Source organism: Eleutherodactylus coqui, chromosome 7 (genome assembly GCF_035609145.1).
Source record: "Eleutherodactylus coqui strain aEleCoq1 chromosome 7, aEleCoq1.hap1, whole genome shotgun sequence".
Lineage (NCBI taxonomy): Eukaryota > Metazoa > Chordata > Amphibia > Anura > Eleutherodactylidae > Eleutherodactylus > Eleutherodactylus coqui.
Genome location: NC_089843.1, coordinates 58,152,682 through 58,169,226, shown reverse-complemented (window position 1 = coordinate 58,169,226; position 16,545 = coordinate 58,152,682). Strand labels below are relative to the sequence as shown.

Below are 16,545 nucleotides of genomic sequence, written 5' to 3'. Positions count from 1 at the left end.
TTGTTTCTGGTGGGGTATGTCTGTACTGAGCTTTGTTCCAGTAGAGCACTTATGATATGAGCTACGTTTTGAGATTTATTTTATGACCTTTGTTCTAGGACTGTATTTATGTAGTGATGTTGGTTCTGGCACTGTATTTATATACTGAGCTTGGTTTTGTTGCTGTATGTATGTAATAAGATAGATAGATCTATATACTGAGCTTTGTTCTGGTGCTGTATTTATTTTGTGACCTTGGTTCTAGGGCTGTATTTATGTACTGATCTTGGTTCTGACGCTGTATTTATGTACTAAGCTTGGTTCTGTTGCCGTATGTACTGCGCTAAGTTCTGGTCTGTATTTATGTTATAAGTTTGGTTCTGGTATTGTATCTATGTACTGATGTTGGTTCATGCTGTATGTATGTTAGCAACTTAGATCTGGTATTGTATTTATGTTAACAGCTTGCTTCTGGTGCTATATTTATATTATGAGCTTGGTTCTGGTACACTGAGCTGGATATGCTGCTATCTTGCTGCTATCTGTGCAAGCAGAATATAAGTAGACTGCATATCAGTGCAATATATACATCATTCTTTTGACACAGTGTGCCATCTATATGTAACCAGAGCCTAAGGTGCCTATATACATTGGGAAAATTTGCCCGAACACGACAAGATAACATATCCACACCAAAACAGCTTGATTAATAAATACTGTACCAGAACCAAGCATATAACATAAATACAACTCTAGAACCAAGCTCAAAACATTAATACAGTACCAGAAGCAAGCTCATCCCAGAAATACAGCACCAGAACCAAGGTCAGTACATAGATACAGCACCAAAACCAAGCTTGCAACATAAATACTGCAGCAGAACCAAGTTCATAACATATAGCAAAACAGAATAGTAGCAGAACTAAGTAATTGTGTTTCAGGGTTGCTGTTGGGCTCACAACTACGCCTCGGAACATGAATAGGGAAGAGACAGGACCATGAGGAAGATGATTCATGTAGCTCCACATGACGCTGCCTTATGGTGGAAGAAGATCATTTGGTCGGGTGGACCTAAGGGGGCAGATCACCTTAGCGTACCTTAGTGGAAGGAGCTGTACAATCACGTGGATTGCATGTAGCTAAGCCCGCCATGGCCCCTAGAGCAGTCTGGGAGCAGCTTTACCAGTATGCTCTACAGCTTCAAAATTATGAAGTATGGGAAACAAATAGAGATGAGCAAGTATACTCGCTAAGGCTAACTACTCGAGCGAATAGTGCCTTAGCCGAGTATCTGCCCACTCGTCTCTAAAGATTCGGGGGCCGGCGCGGGTGACAGGTGAGTTGCGGTGGTGAGCAGGGGGGAGCAGGGGGGAGAGAGGGAGAGATCTCCCCTCCCTCCGTTCCTCCCCGCTCTCCCCCGCCGCTCCCAGGCCGCCGTCGGCACTCGAATCTTTAGAGACGAGCGGGCAGATACTCGGCTAAGGCACTACTTGCTCGAGTAATATGCCTTAGCGAGTATACTCGCTCATCTCTAGAAACAAACTATCACACATTATATCATCATGGATTGTGCTAAAAATAATAGAACCCTTACTTACAGATAGTGCAGAACCCTTAGGGTGATTTCACACATGGCGGAATAATCCACACCAAAATCCAGTTGTCCAACGTACGGATTTGACCAGGATTTGCAAATGGCTAATTCCACTGCAAATCCCCCTCAAAATCCGCATGTCAGACATACAAATTCTGGTGTGGATTTCCATGGTGAATTATTTTGCCACGTGTGAAAGCACTCTTACTGTATCAGTCTAAGGTGTGTGCTTATATTGATGGGCTAGTATAGATTACAGGCTGTCTGGGCTATAGTTTAGTTCTTTGCCAAGTCTTACACCCTGACAGGGGTGAATAGGCATCCAACACACAAGATATAGTAACTGTGTATGACTCCGTACTTACCATTAGGAGCGTGTAGAAAGAAATATTAGTTGGTAACTATATAAACATGGCAAGGGTAGTACAATAACTAACAGAATTATTCCTTCAAGGCAGAGTTATCAGGTAGCATAAGACATTTCACAATACTTACATATCTTTAAAGGGGTTGTCTGGCACTTTTACTATTTATGACTAGAGATGAGCGAGCATACTCGGCCACACCCCTTTTCCGCCCGAGTACCGCGATTTTCGAGTACTTCCGTACTCGGGCGAAAAGATTTGGGGGGGCGCTGTGGGTGAGTGGGGAGTTTCAGCGGGGAGTGGGGGGGGGGGGGAGAGGGAGAGAGAGAGGGCTCCCCCCTGTTCCCCGCTGCTACCCCCCGCGCTGCCATGCCTCCCCTCTCCCCCCGGCTCCCCCCGAATCTTTTCACCCGAGTACTGAAGTACTCAAAAATCGCGGTGCTCGATCGAGTAATTACTCGAAACGAGTACGTTCGCTCATCTCTATTTATGACCTACTCTCAAGGATAGGTCATCAATAATTGCTTGGCGGGGGTCCACCGCTTAGGATCCCCGTCGATCAACTGATCATTGGGACCGCTGTTACGGTGGACAGCACTGGAAGAATATAGCGGTATCAACATTGCAATGGCCCAGTTTTGTACTGCACACACAGCTCATTGAATTTAGTTGGAGTTGTGCCTTCAGTACCAACCTTGGCTGCTGCAATGTTGACAGTGTTATCTACTTCCAGCTCTGTCCACACTGATAGCAGGCCCAGCAGTCTGAGGGTAGGCCATCAAGAGTAAAAGTTCCAGACAACCCCTTTAAGCACATTTCCAACATGGCACTGTGATATGACGTTAGTTTGGAGCAAAGTGTTACATGATAATCTAGGACTGGTAGATGCCAGGAGAACTCTTCTTGCCCAAATAGATGGTACTAAATTTGTTGGAGTAGAAATATTAGTCAGATGTTTTTCAGGACCCAAACTGAGACTCAATGGATTTCAATGGACAAAATGTTACAAAATACACAGGGGCAGATATATAAAGAGTTTTTACCACTACTTAAAATTGCTCCACAACCACTTTGTCCTTCCTTGTTGCTGCTGACCAGGACATGTGACTGCTGCAGCCAATCATTGGCTATAGAAGGTCATTGCTGTGGCCAGTGATTGGCTGCAGCAGTCACATGTCCTGTTCAGTCTTAGTGTTTGTGAAGCAATTTTAAGTCACGGGAAATTGTAAGACTGCGGTTTCATGTGCCAGTCTAAAAACAAAAATGTTAGAAAGAATTATGCCAAATTTACACATCTCATAATACATTTGGTGCATTTTTGACTGTCTTAATGTTAGAAAATGAAATTTACGCCTACCATAAGCAGAGGGAGAGTTCTGCCAAATTTAAGCCGTTTTCTGTTTTTGGTATTATTTTAACAAATTTGTCAAAAAGTTTCAGATTACACCTCTTCTCAATAAGCCAGGTCCACTTTTTCAGCTTTTGCTGTGTGGTACGAAAGCATTTTTTTTTGTACAAATTGTAATTTTTGGGGGCTCAGTTTATACCAAAAATTGTTGGGAAGGAAAGATGGGGGGAGGGATTGTTACTAGCAACTGTTTTATTGTTGAAAAAGCTCAATAAAAGGATTTTAATGAAAAGAGAAAATGTGGCCTTTCAACTTTGAAGCAACAATGAGGAATTTCTCAGCCCTTTCCTATTCCAACCAGGCCCACAAATATAACATAAATATTATTGTGGCAAAATCCCTTTAATTTTTTTTACACTAAATTTGCTAACTATCCACTATTGTGACCCCAGCTGTTCACTGGGCCATTTCTCTCCAGTACTAAGTTAATTTCTGCAAGAAGCAGACAGCTCTCTTCTTACTGCAGTCGCCCAGCTTAATATTACAAAATTTGCTTCAATTGGAACTTTGCCTGTAATACAAAGTCTGGCCATTGCAGTGCAGAACGGAGCTGTCTGCTATCTGCAGAAATTAGCTCAATGCACAAGTGCACTGGCCTAGCACACAGCTGAACAATGGGAGTCTGGGGAGGAAGTCCTCTGCAGAGCTACTAATGATGGACTACTAGCGGATAGACCATCACTAGTTAACAACTGGACAACTCCTTTAACACATATGACAAGAATTATTAACCAGATGGAAAACCCCTTTAAATCCAGCCTGAGACAATAGACAATTTCAATATTAGTTAACATCTTTTGTGAAACCCTGAATGAAAGTAGCCACTATCTTGCTACACCAGTGTTTGGCAATGCAGTTACCATTTTTGAGGGCACGTTTACATGCTGAGAATCGGACAACTAGTATGAGCACCAATCAACAAAGTACATATCGATTGGCGCTCGTTACTGCCATTCACACCAACAGAGAAGGGGAAATATGATCATTAATATGATCCTTCATTCCGATACTCGGTAGCACATCTTTCTGTTTACACAGGGGAGATGTGTTGCCGACCAGCAATCATTCTTATGGTGGCATGAGAAATCCGATCAGCCAACGAATGAGTGATCTAACCATACGGAATAAGTGCATTGACTACGAAACAGACAATAGTGATAGGTGACGACTCTAAAGTCAGCTCCAACATGCCTCCCAACAGTCCTGAATGTGGCAGGACAGTCCCGGATTTGGATGGCTGTCCTATCATCCCGGGAGGCAGGAGACATGTCCTGCATCCCCACTCTCCAGGCTCCTGCTCCCAAACTTTAAGAAATTAGTAGAATGTCCACTGCATCCTCTATCTACATCACTTGCATAGGACTCGGCCTCTCACACAGCAGCGCTCTGCACATAGGCTCCCCTCTCCTGCTCTGAGCACAGTATGTCCAGAGCCAGGGGAAGAAGATTTGTACAGAGCACTTCTGTGTGAGAAGCCAAGTCCCATGCAAAAGATAAAGATAGAAGATGTGGTGGATGTCCTACTAACTGATTGAGGTTTGGGAGTGGTGAAGTAGGGTCTTGATGTGGGGAGGGTACACTTTAACTGGGGCCAAAGAATGGGGCCTCTTTAGTGGAACCACAGAGTAGGGGGCACTATAACTTGGGCCACAGAATGGGGGAACTATTACTGGGGCCACAGAATGGGGGAATTATAACCGGGAACACAGAATGAGGGCGCTATATCTAGAGCCAGAGAATGGGGAAAATGGTACTGGGGCCACATAATAGGGCATTATTCTTGGGGCCACATAGGGGGGCATTACTTTGTTGAGCCGCATGAGGGGCACTGGTACTATAGGGGATTACTGAGAGGTTCAATAGGATTGACAACAGTGTGGGAAAGGTGTACAGAGACAAGTTGGGACTGATTATGGTGGTCTGGGCTCAGATAAAGAAGAAAAAGTGGATGTCACCAATCAGAGGAGACATCGCCTGTGATCACTGGAGGTAACTGCACTGTAATAACTATCACTGTGTAAAACTGGTATCTATTATTATTTATAGTAGAGATGAGCGAGTATACTCGCTAAGGCTAACTACTCGAGCGAGTAGTGCCTTAGCCAAGTATCCTCCCGCTCATGTCTAAAGATTCGGGGCCCGGCGGGGGGCGGGGAGCGGCGGGGGAGAGTGTGGAAGAACAGAGGGGAGATCTCTCTCTCCCTCTCTCCACCCCCCGCTCCCACCTGCTCACCGCCGCAACTCACCTGTCACCCGCGCCGGCAGCCGAATCTTTACAGACGAGCGGGAAGATACTCTGCTAAGGCACTACTCGCTCGAGTAGTTAGCCTTAGCAAGTATACTCGCTCATCTCTAATTTATAGGTATACTTGTATTGTAAGGAGGTCACTAAAGGGCACCATTACTGTGAGAGGATCACTGAGGGGCACTACTACTGTGGAATCTCTGAGGGGCACTACTACTGTGAAAAGATTGCTAAGGGGCACCATTACTGTGGGAGGATCACTGAGGGGCACTATTGCTATTGTGGGGGGTCACTAAAGAGCACAATTACTATAAGGGGGTCACTGCTGGCCACTTTTTCTATGAGGGAATACAAAGGGTGTGGCTTAGTGTAAAAGAGGCATAGCCAAAATTGGTGCAGAGTGCGAGTGCATCACACAACGTGCCCCTTTTTTGTTGCTCCAAAGTTGGGAGGTATGAGCTCCAAGTTCAATAGATTTCTAATGGACCTTCAGGGTCCTGCTGTATGAGAGCCTGTGCCTCCTAGAGGACCCTCCGACATCGCATCAACGTGATGTTCAGGGGTACAAACAGGTTTAGCATGTATTAGGGAATTGAATAAATAGCTGTTCTATAATATAAAGGTATTCTCAAATTTCCTTAACTTCGCAGTAATGCCCTTCCACCCATATCCTGTAGGGCTGTATACTATAGGCTTAGATTCCTTGCACTTGCCCTGTAGGTCCAACTGCAGAATGCAGCCTGTTTTCTGTCAATGGAGTTGCAGACATGGTTGTAAAACAGCCTGTATCTGTTGATAGGTCATACAGGAAACCATGGGGACATTGAGATTTATTATGGGAAGGCTACCACTGCTAAAGGCATAGGTTTACCAAATGAAACTATATATGAAAAGTTAAGAAAGTTCATTATGCCATTCCTTAGCTCCAAACTTTCCCAATCTATGACATGTATGTGACACGTTAACCATCACATCGCATTGCCATGGAACACAGTAATTCATAAGCGCACGTATTCTGTATTTCGGTCAACATAAACAACATTAGATGGATATATTCCCAGAAGGATGAATAAAATACCTTGTTAAAATGGTTTCTCTCACTGGGGCATGTTGGAGGGCTGCTGTTGTTATGCCATCCAGCCTCCTGTAAGATATCAGGGGTCTGATGTCTGGTCTGTCGTGAAACAACAAAGTAAACCCCTTCCTCGCTGGCCTGTGTGATGAAAGACAGATGTCAATGCTGTTTCGCTGCTCCAGACAGAACCAGAGAAGTTAGAATTCTGCTTCACACTTGTTACAGCTCTTCTATTCTCGATTCACATAGACGGTCAACAATGAGGGAAGAGGTTAACGTATCATTGATAATGCGCTCAATGTCTAAAGGAGAAAAAAAGGACATCACCATGGCAACTAGTGATCATTAAGGCTAATTGAGAACATCTTAATGTGAACGCTTGACTTCCTTCTCATTTTAGGAAACTTCAAGACCAAGTGGACTGTGCTGATCACTGAGGTAAAGGTAATCCATATACGCTCTATCGGTAAGATAGACCGCTGGTTCCTGAGAAGCTGAGTAGAATTTTAGCATCAAGTTCATGCATTAACGAAAATGTTGAATGTGGCTCTCAGAGAAGTTTTATGTTGTGGTTCCAAATGTCTTTGGCTGTAAACAACCCCTTTTTGGGGATCATGATGACACTGGCGATGGGTTTGCAATGACTAAAGATGGTGAAATGGCCAATACATTATGAGTTTTTAAATTCCAAAGGCTTTTTTTTGGTACTTAGGGCACATATGTAGGGTCTGGATGCAACTGGCTTTATACATGTCTCCATCCTGTAGCAACAGATTGGGTGAGGTACATATTCAATGCAGTAAGTACATACAGTGATGACCCAATCATCTTTTTTATGTATCATGCTTCTATATTTGGCTTCACAGCCCTTTTATATTATATACTATGCAACTGAAAAGGATTCTGTTATGGCTGCTGGTCAAAACCGGAGGATTTCCTACCTCCTTTTGCCATTGGCGTGACCAGGGCTGTGTTCCCCATGTTGTATATGGCATACATCATGCCTTTTGCCAGCTTCCCAATACCCCTAGGGTTTGTGTGTCTATGCCCAGCCCTCCTGCTAAAGAACCAGGATGTGGACCCAGCATCCCAGCTCCCAACCAACCATGACGGGTCCTCACTATTTATGGCTACTCATTTCAGCAATAGGTGCCTGAGCAACCAGTCTCTACATTGTACGAAGGTGTAAATATGTTTCTGTCTGATCGCCTGATATTTGATCCATGCTTGAATCACCCAGCTTTCCTGATCTCTCCAATCCTGGCCTTAGCTCATTATTTAACCATACGTTCCTTATTTACACCTTGTTCTGACCCTTACCCTGATCTATGTTGTGCAAGTATTCTGCCTGCCCTGAGTCTGACTCCGTTCTACGACTACATTCCTGTCTACACTCTCTGGTAAGTGCATTGTAGAAAACCTAACCAAGTGCATCAGCTGTCTTTTAATTGAGACTATGTTTAGGGTAATAATCTGGCGGTTCCCACAGCAAAGACCAGATCCCGACTGGAGGGGTGAAAGAGTGAAAACTAGGGAACACCAAGTGATGCCCATGGATGCAGCCCAAAATAAAATCAGTTCAGAGACAGATTGAGATGATTATAATATACTAGCCCTATCTCATTTTCATGATGCACATTTCGATGACCTCCTCTTTGACTTGAGTGGAACATGGTAACGCGGTATGGTTATGGCATACTCTGGACAGCTCTATTTACTAACGCTGGTATCACTGGCTTACTTGTTAGCCTTGAACATGGAAAAGAGGAATCCCTAACTGGATTGGAGGTTCAGTTCTGGGGATTTGTAGGATTTCCATTATTTTATTTGCCTTCACTTGTATTCATTAACTATAGCACATATGGTAAAACAGATGATAAAAAAAGCTGAAAAGCAAGGGTTAACATAATGCCATTCTAGTTGCATTCATTTAAACATACCCTGCAATGATATGATGGAGCATACATTATATTATTTAGTTGCCATGACAACACATATCGTAAGCGCCTTATTCCTCTGGTGAATCAAAACCAAAGTAAACATGTTTCTACATTTATTAGTAAGCAAAGCAAAACTTGACTCATACCGGAAACCAAAGAGCAAACAGTCAGGTGGATCTATATTCATGCGCTCGGCAGTGTGGGAGTAGCTGGTTTCGAGAAATTCAGTCACATTAGGATGAATACATTGTAGATCAAACAAACATGCATAAATGGGGTTATTACTTCTCTGAGTATTTGGTTAAAACCAAGCTCAAGGGGGTCGTATGCAAATTGGCACACGTCAACCAAGACAGAGACTCCTCCAAACGAAGAGTGACCCATCTGGAGATAGCATGGTTTCAGGGTTCTTGCCCCTCATCAACAAGAAAACTCAGTGGGTGTATGGAGACTTATTTTCTAGGCAGTGCTCCATATGAAAAGTGTATACAAATTAGTTCATGTCAACCAAGCCAGAAATTCCTCTAAAAGGAAGGGTGGTCCATCTGTAGATATCATAGGTTTGGAGTTCTTGTCCCTCGCCAGTACAAAGCAGGGTAGTGGTTGGCTGGATGAGATGCTTTTGCATCTAACGCATCTCATCCAGCCAACCAGTACTCTATGCTGTACAGATAAGGGGCAATGACTCAAACACAGTGCTGTCTACAGATGGGTCACTCTTCTTTTTGGAAGTGGACACTTTGGTTTGGGTGATATGAGATAAATGGCATTGATTTAAAAGTTAAGGGGGCTTTACATGGGACAACTGTAGTTGCTCAATAGATCAAATGTAATTGAAAGTTGTTCCGTCTAAACACGGCCACCAAGAGGGTAACGAGTGAGGTGGCAATCGTCTGTCCTTCAGCAACTAGGCCACAACTTTGGGAGGTCCTCTCTCTTTCTCTCATCCTCTTCAGAGATCAAAATTGAACAACAACCTTTCAACATAAACTCACACAAACAAAAGTTTTTCATTCACTAACAACTCTCTGGAGTGACTATTATGGACAACTTTTTGGACAATAATTGTCTTGTATAAAGCCACCCTTAAAGCAACCTTTTAGTTGTGGGACAAAATTTTGTTTAAAGGGACAGAGGTGAATGGGGGTATATAACCGGCAGTTGTTCTTCTTTGCTGTCCCTCCAATCTTACAGTTCCAGGTCCTGTTTGCATTGTCCATCTTGGATGGCTACAATCTGTAGACTACCTAATCATCACAATGCATTGGGAGGGCTGAACTACTAATGCACTATGCCTGCTGTATGACTGGCCAGATCTGCTCATGTGATGATAGAACCATAGAATGGTAGAGTTGGAAGAGACCTCCAGTGTCAGCATTAGCCAAATTAGCCGAGTGTATTAGCTAATTAGAAAATTTCTGCAGTAATCTTGGATGACCAAAAACAGGGCCTGAAACTAGGTGGTCATAGGGACAGCAGAGAAGAACAACTCCAGGTAATATAACCCCTTCCTCTCCTGTTCTAGACCAGAACTTTGTTACGAAACTGAAGGGTCACATTAAAGAGAATCTATCGTGTCGTGTGATCGAGAGGGCAACTGCATCTCCGCTAACTCTATTCTCAGTTTTCTTTTGTTTTTTACACCACCCATTCTCCTGTACTGGTTCCAGTTAGACTCAGCTATGCAGCTAGCCCCGCTGATCACAGGATGTGACAGATTGTTTTTACAAGAATGTGTAAGCCTAATTCAAAAATAAAGTATTTTCTTCTGTGAGTCCATTTTTTAGGCTCATTTGTCTGTTTTGGACACGGGAGCCAGATTGCAGTTGACCAGTCCCTATTATGGTGCCAGTTTTTCTGTTCTCTTCTAGCATGTATTCTTTCAATGATTTCTGAATTGCTAAAGAAAGACTTTGGGGGTGATTTATTAATACTGGTGCACTGTCTGAGGAGAACGCTAAACCTCAATGCAGTGTGTGTGATATGACACAGGGTTAAAACAATAGAAAGTCGAACTTGGCAAAAAATTGACAAATGAGTTGTAAAGAGTGCAAGTTCTGCTCACTTTTCCCGACACATTTGGATGTGTCAGAAAAAAGTTTCCCAATGCACTATATAAATGTAACATTCCTCCGAATAACACATCTCTCACTGTATTAGTGACAGAAAACTGGCGTAAGTACATTGTTAGTTCCAGTATTTTCAAGTCCATGTTGGTTTATGGACCGTATTATTGGAGCCTTGTGACATAAAGCATTTAGATTGTAATGAATGGAAAAATAACAATGAATGTAACGATATCTTCAGCTGATTGGTTTACACATCATACTGCCAATGCAAGAACGAAGAGGGGAATACAGGAGGAGAAGAAGAAGACAAAGAAGGAAAAATAGTGATATGAGGAAAAGATGATAATAGAGAAACAAACAAAGAAGAAACTAAAGAACTGGAGGAACTAAAGAACAAACAGGTTAAGTATGGGGAGAAGAAGAAGAGAATTAACAGAAGATAATAGAGAAGTGAGCAAGAAAATAAAGTAGAACAACAAAATGGAGTTTGACTACTGAGTATTTAATGCGTATTTGCCTCGGTTTTTCATCGCAGGATCCCCACAGAGAATTTGCAATGTGTGCTGGTACCCTTAGAAATCTCTTTCACCTGGCAAGCATTGTAAATGCTGCAGCATTTCCACAGCAATTCTACCATGTGTGAAGACTAGCAATGAGCAAATTTTCAATAATTCGGTTTGGCTGGTTTGCTAAATTTAGGCAAAAATTTTGGTTTGAATTAGTTTGAATTGAATCGGAACTTCACCGGTACTCCTAAAACTGATGTATAACACTTTATAACACTCTTAGGTCACTTAGGAATTTAAGTACTTTTGAGATGCTTTAAGGCAAAGTTAATGAAGAAGAAGAAGAAAGAAGAAGAATATTGAAGGAGAAAAAGAAAAGAAAGATGCAAAAGAAAAGGTAGCAGAAAAGTAAAAGTAAGAAAAAAAAGAAGAAAAGGAAAAGAAGGAAGAAGAAGAAGAGGGAGAGGAAGAAGAAGGAAATAATAGGAAGAAGAAGGAAGAGGAAAAAAGGTGAAAAGAGAAAAAGAATAGGAAGAAGGAATGGGAAGAGGAACAAAGGGAAGAGGCAAAGGAAGAGGAAAAAGAAGAGGAAGAGGGAAAATGAATTAGGAGAAGAAGAGAAGGAAGAAGGAAAGGAATAGGAAGATGAAAAAGATGGAAAATGAAGAGGAAGATGAAGAAGCAGAAGGCATTTTAGTGGGTTTAACAGTCCGAAGTTGGGGTTTATGCCTAAACGGACTTTTAGCAATGTTTGACCAAAATCAAAACTAGTGACAGCCTTATTGTAGCAATATGCTCGTAATATGAAATGGATATTTTTCGCACACCTAGACTCTCTGCAGTAAAGTTTGAACGCTGTAGAAACATGAAGGATTTGTATATCTATACCAGAATATACAAGCAGTGAGCTTGATACCACTATTGTATCAGTGATAACCTCATCAGGACTGCTGGCAAATGAAGTGTGTTTATTTGCCAGAATACAAATCTCTCAGGTCTCCTAGTAGATACTTTACAATTCCTGCAATATAATCAGCCACATCTGACTGGAGTGCACCCAGTCCATACACTAATGCACTCCGGCATTAGCAAAGTGATGTGAATGTAAGCAATCTATCATGAGCTGACCCTAAAAGTTCAGACAAACAAGCAAATTCAAAGGCAATCTGTGTCTTGGCTCAGTGGCGGACTTTAAGGTGCATTGCCCCGTAGCGGAGTTTATATTTTTAGTCCTTTTTTCAAACCTCTAACCTATAATTTAAGATGTCTCTAGAGGACCGTGTAAAGGAGACTTACGGCCTGTGAGCCAAAAAACAACATTTTAATAAGTTTAGTCTGACTTAAAAGAGTCCAATTTCATCTTATCCAATTTCAAAAATGAAATGTTTGGCCAAAAGACTAAAAGCAAACTGCTGGTAGGTGAATGAAATATTGACAGGAGAACTGGTACAGTAGCACACAATGTTATATGGATGACTAGTTAGTCAAAAAAATCTCTTTAATATACAGTATTTTTATATTTTAGCTGGACTCTTCATATGACACAAAGGCCTAACATCAGTGGGGTCTACTGTGAAAATACATATTTAAAAACATTTAAAGGGGGGTGCATTCTAAAACCTGCATGGACAGGAAAGTATATGTCATGCATTTAACCCATAATAAAAGCTAATATACACAGAATGGACACTTTATTGGAGACACCGACCCTTTCACGATTGGAGCTTCTCTATATAGAAATTAGACCCTTGCCCCCAAACTGCAGCATAAAATGTAGTGACAAGTTTTCTGTGGACCAATTTCAGTGTGAATCCACATTCGAATGGGGAAATCCAGCGAACTGACTCACTTCCAACGAGGCCTGGTTATCAGTGCTAGACTAGCCAAGGCCAGGATTTCACAGGTTTTCTTGTACAATGGTATCTAGAGTATACTGCGAATAGTGGGATTGAGGAAAGACATCCAGCAAAAGGGATCCTGTGGATGTGGATGTAAAGAACTTGTCGGTGAAAGGGGTCAGAGGAGGATTTCAGGAATCGTTCTGATGAACAGGTAGTGCACAGTCAAATATGTTGCAGCCGAATACAATGTTCGTGCAGTGTTCCATAGGGTGACCCTGGAAACAGGGCATATGCTGAGGAGCTGGGAGGGTAAGATGGTTACTTATCATGGTGGCACTTACCAAGCTCCTTCCTGGAGGGATGCACGTAGCCTCGGCTAGGACAGTGCTGGGCCTCTTCCCCTCGGAGAGGGATGCCCAATAAACTTGCAAACAGGGATAGGGGTTGTCACAAGTGACACCACCATTCCGATACCCACTGGAATGACTCTTGGCGGTAAATAAATGAGCTGAAGACTTTGTAATGTACCTCAGGTCCCTGGGAACAGTTAGGGCCTGGCAAAACTTTACTTAAAGACCACACTGGGTAAAAGGCACAATTTACACAGGTTGGAGGTGCAGGAAAACTAAACAGTAAGATAGTACCTCTACACGGTGATCCCTGGCATGGGACAGTCATGGAAGAAACAGCGGTATTTGAGTACCTCTACGCGGTGATCCCATGCACAGGACAGCCGCGTAGGAACAGTAGACTTTACGTATCTCTACGTGGTGATCCCAGACACAGGACAGCCGTGTAGGAACAGTAGTAAAGGAGTACCTCTGCACAGGGACTTTGGCCTTGACTCACCACCAACAGGCTCACGCTCTCTCTCCGCAGTGAAGCAATGAACCTCCTTTCCTGCTCTCACACACTCCGATTTATATTCTCACTCATACCACATGACAGGACATAATTGATACATTGCAAGCATCTCCCAGGCTCATGCAGCACTTAACTCCTCAGTTGCTGCAGCTGTGCAATACACATAACAGAATGACTAGACACTTTTGCACAGCGCACCAACACAAGACATGACATGTATGACATTATGGAGGAGGCCAGGAATAGATGTACTGGGCCACTACATTGGTGCTCCAACTAAAATGTCTGATCATTCAACTCATTTTCCTTAGCACAAATGCAGAGGGATCAGCCCTATTCTCATTTGTACAAGGAAAGACTAGAAGCAATGGGATGAAACTGAAAGGGAGGAGACACAAATTAGATATTAGAAAAAACTTTCTGACAGTGAGGGTGATGAATGAGTGGAACAGGTTACCATGGGAGGTGGTGAGTTCTCCTTCAATGGAAGTGTTAAAACAAAGGCTGGACAGACATCTCTCTGGGATGATTTAGTGAATCCTGCACTGAGCAGGGGGTTGGACCCGAGGACCTTGGAGGTCCCTTTCAACTCTACCAGTCTAGGATTCTATTCTATAACAGTAGAGGAAAAGTTTCAGCACCCTTACTATCTAAGAGAAACAAGAAGATGAGATTCCAGTGGGCAGAAGAGCAGAAAAATGATATCATTGAGCAGTGGAAGAACATCGCCTGGTCAGATGGATCTAGATTTCTGTTGCACCGTGCTGATGGGAGGTCAGAATTTGGTGCAAGCAGCATGATTAGCTGAACCCTTCCTGTCAGCTGATAACAGGTCAGGCTGGTGGTAGTGGAGTAATTGTTATGGGGAACGTTTTCTTGGCACACCCTGGGTCCTCTGATACCTGGGGATGGATGCCATGATAAATTGCTGTGGTTCTGAAAGCCAAAGAAGGTCCAACATGCTACTGCATGAGTGTCTGTAATGAAGTGGCCATTCAATGTTTGTACAATACTATTTGTAATTTTTACTTTTAGTCTGGAATAAAAATGTTTTTAAAAGACTTAGAAATTTTTTATATAAATACCAATAACTTTTACAGAAATGTACAGAATTTTCTTCCAATCTGTTCAATACTCAGGACTCTGAGGAAATTATTTTTTTTCCTTTTAGGGTAGATGGCTCATGCTTTATGGGGGCAGTTAGGGCTCTTGAGTTTATCCTCATTATTTCCCATCATTCACAGGGAGTCAGGAAGGAATTTTTTTCCCCAAAAGGGCTAATTGGCTTCTGCTCTTAGGGTTTTTTTTGCCTTCCTCTGGATCAACGCAGGAGGATAGACAGGCTGGACTAGATGGATATTGTCTTCATTCGGCCTAACGAACTATGTTACTATGTTACATCCTTTCCTACCTCTTGGCTGAACATAATGGACATAAGACCTTTTTTTACTTTACTATGTAGCTATGGCTTTACAAATTCATTTAATTTTGTTAAATCTTTTAAAAAAACTAAACCTGCGCTATTACATATACAATAAATCAGCTGATTCTCACTCCATGGCCTCAGGCCTTGAATCATTGACCGTGTACGGCGACACCATCAGAAGGTGATTAATATGTCCATTTTGCATCTATTACTGAGGTTGCACAGGCAATCCATACTGATGGGGGAACTTTAACCTATTGGTGATTAAAAGCTGCTCTGACTTAACTGCAAGGAGACGTCTCATGTTACATATCTCCTGCCAGACTCGCATCTCGTAAAAATACATAATGCTTCAAGAAAATCGTCAAGTTGTAATTTAATATGGTAGGAGCGGCTGGAGATTTCCAGGGCACCTGGTTGATCAGGATGACAGCCCATTATTTATACTGAAAAGGTAAAAAAGTGGAAATCGGTTTTATATTTGAGTAAAATAGATAGAACCACAAATGTCTTCACAAAAGCAATGGGAAATATCATGCTTATCGAGAGTGTTAACTAATAATGGTAAGGGGAGATTATATGGAACTGCACTATCCTACCCAAAGTATTTGGACACTCCTATCAGTGTATTGGATCGTGTCTTATTAGTATGGCATATGTCCGACTCCTAAACCATGCTACATTAGATGCAGACCCTTGGAGGTGTCGGCCATAGTTTCTGACGGGAAAGGCACATTATTGGATATATGGGTTATGTCGCTGCAGACAAGCTGTTCATCATGAAGTGCAATGCATCTACCCATCTACAGGGGTGCAATAAGTGTTGGCATTGGTCAGTTGAGCAATGGAAGAACATTCTATGGAGTAACGAATCACACTACTCCATCTTCACATCAGTTGGATGTACCTGGGTGTGGAGGATCCTGGGGAACACCTTTTGCCCGAGTGTGGTGTGCTGATAGTTTAGTACGGTGGAGGTTCCGTTATGGTCTGAGGATGTGTTACATGGCGTGATTTTGGTCCCTTGGTTGTAGTAACAAGCACCATGAACATGGAGGTGTACTTTGACATTCTAGAAAATAAGGTGCTGCCGACAATGTGGTAATACTCTAGGAATGGTCGGCCATACTTCCAACAAGACAACGCGCCTTGTCACAAATCCAACGCCGTTCTACATTGGTTTGAGGATATGCATGTACCACGATTGGACCAGCTGCATAACGTCCCGACCTG

General features: G+C 42.6%; 1 protein-coding gene across 2 annotated transcripts in view; it reads right to left on the bottom strand.

The window, feature by feature from the left end:
* Positions 1 to 16,545, bottom strand: part of LNX1 (ligand of numb-protein X 1) — a 179,609-nt gene that overhangs the window by 52,814 nt on the left and 110,250 nt on the right. Inside the window, exon 7 of one of the 2 annotated variants that reach the window (XM_066573077.1) lies at positions 6,670 to 6,804. The exons of the other annotated variant lie outside the window; for it this stretch is intronic. Within the exon in view, the coding sequence (XP_066429174.1) occupies positions 6,670 to 6,804 (135 nt within the window). The remainder of the gene's footprint in view (positions 1 to 6,669; positions 6,805 to 16,545) is intronic. 2 annotated transcript variants of the gene reach the window in all.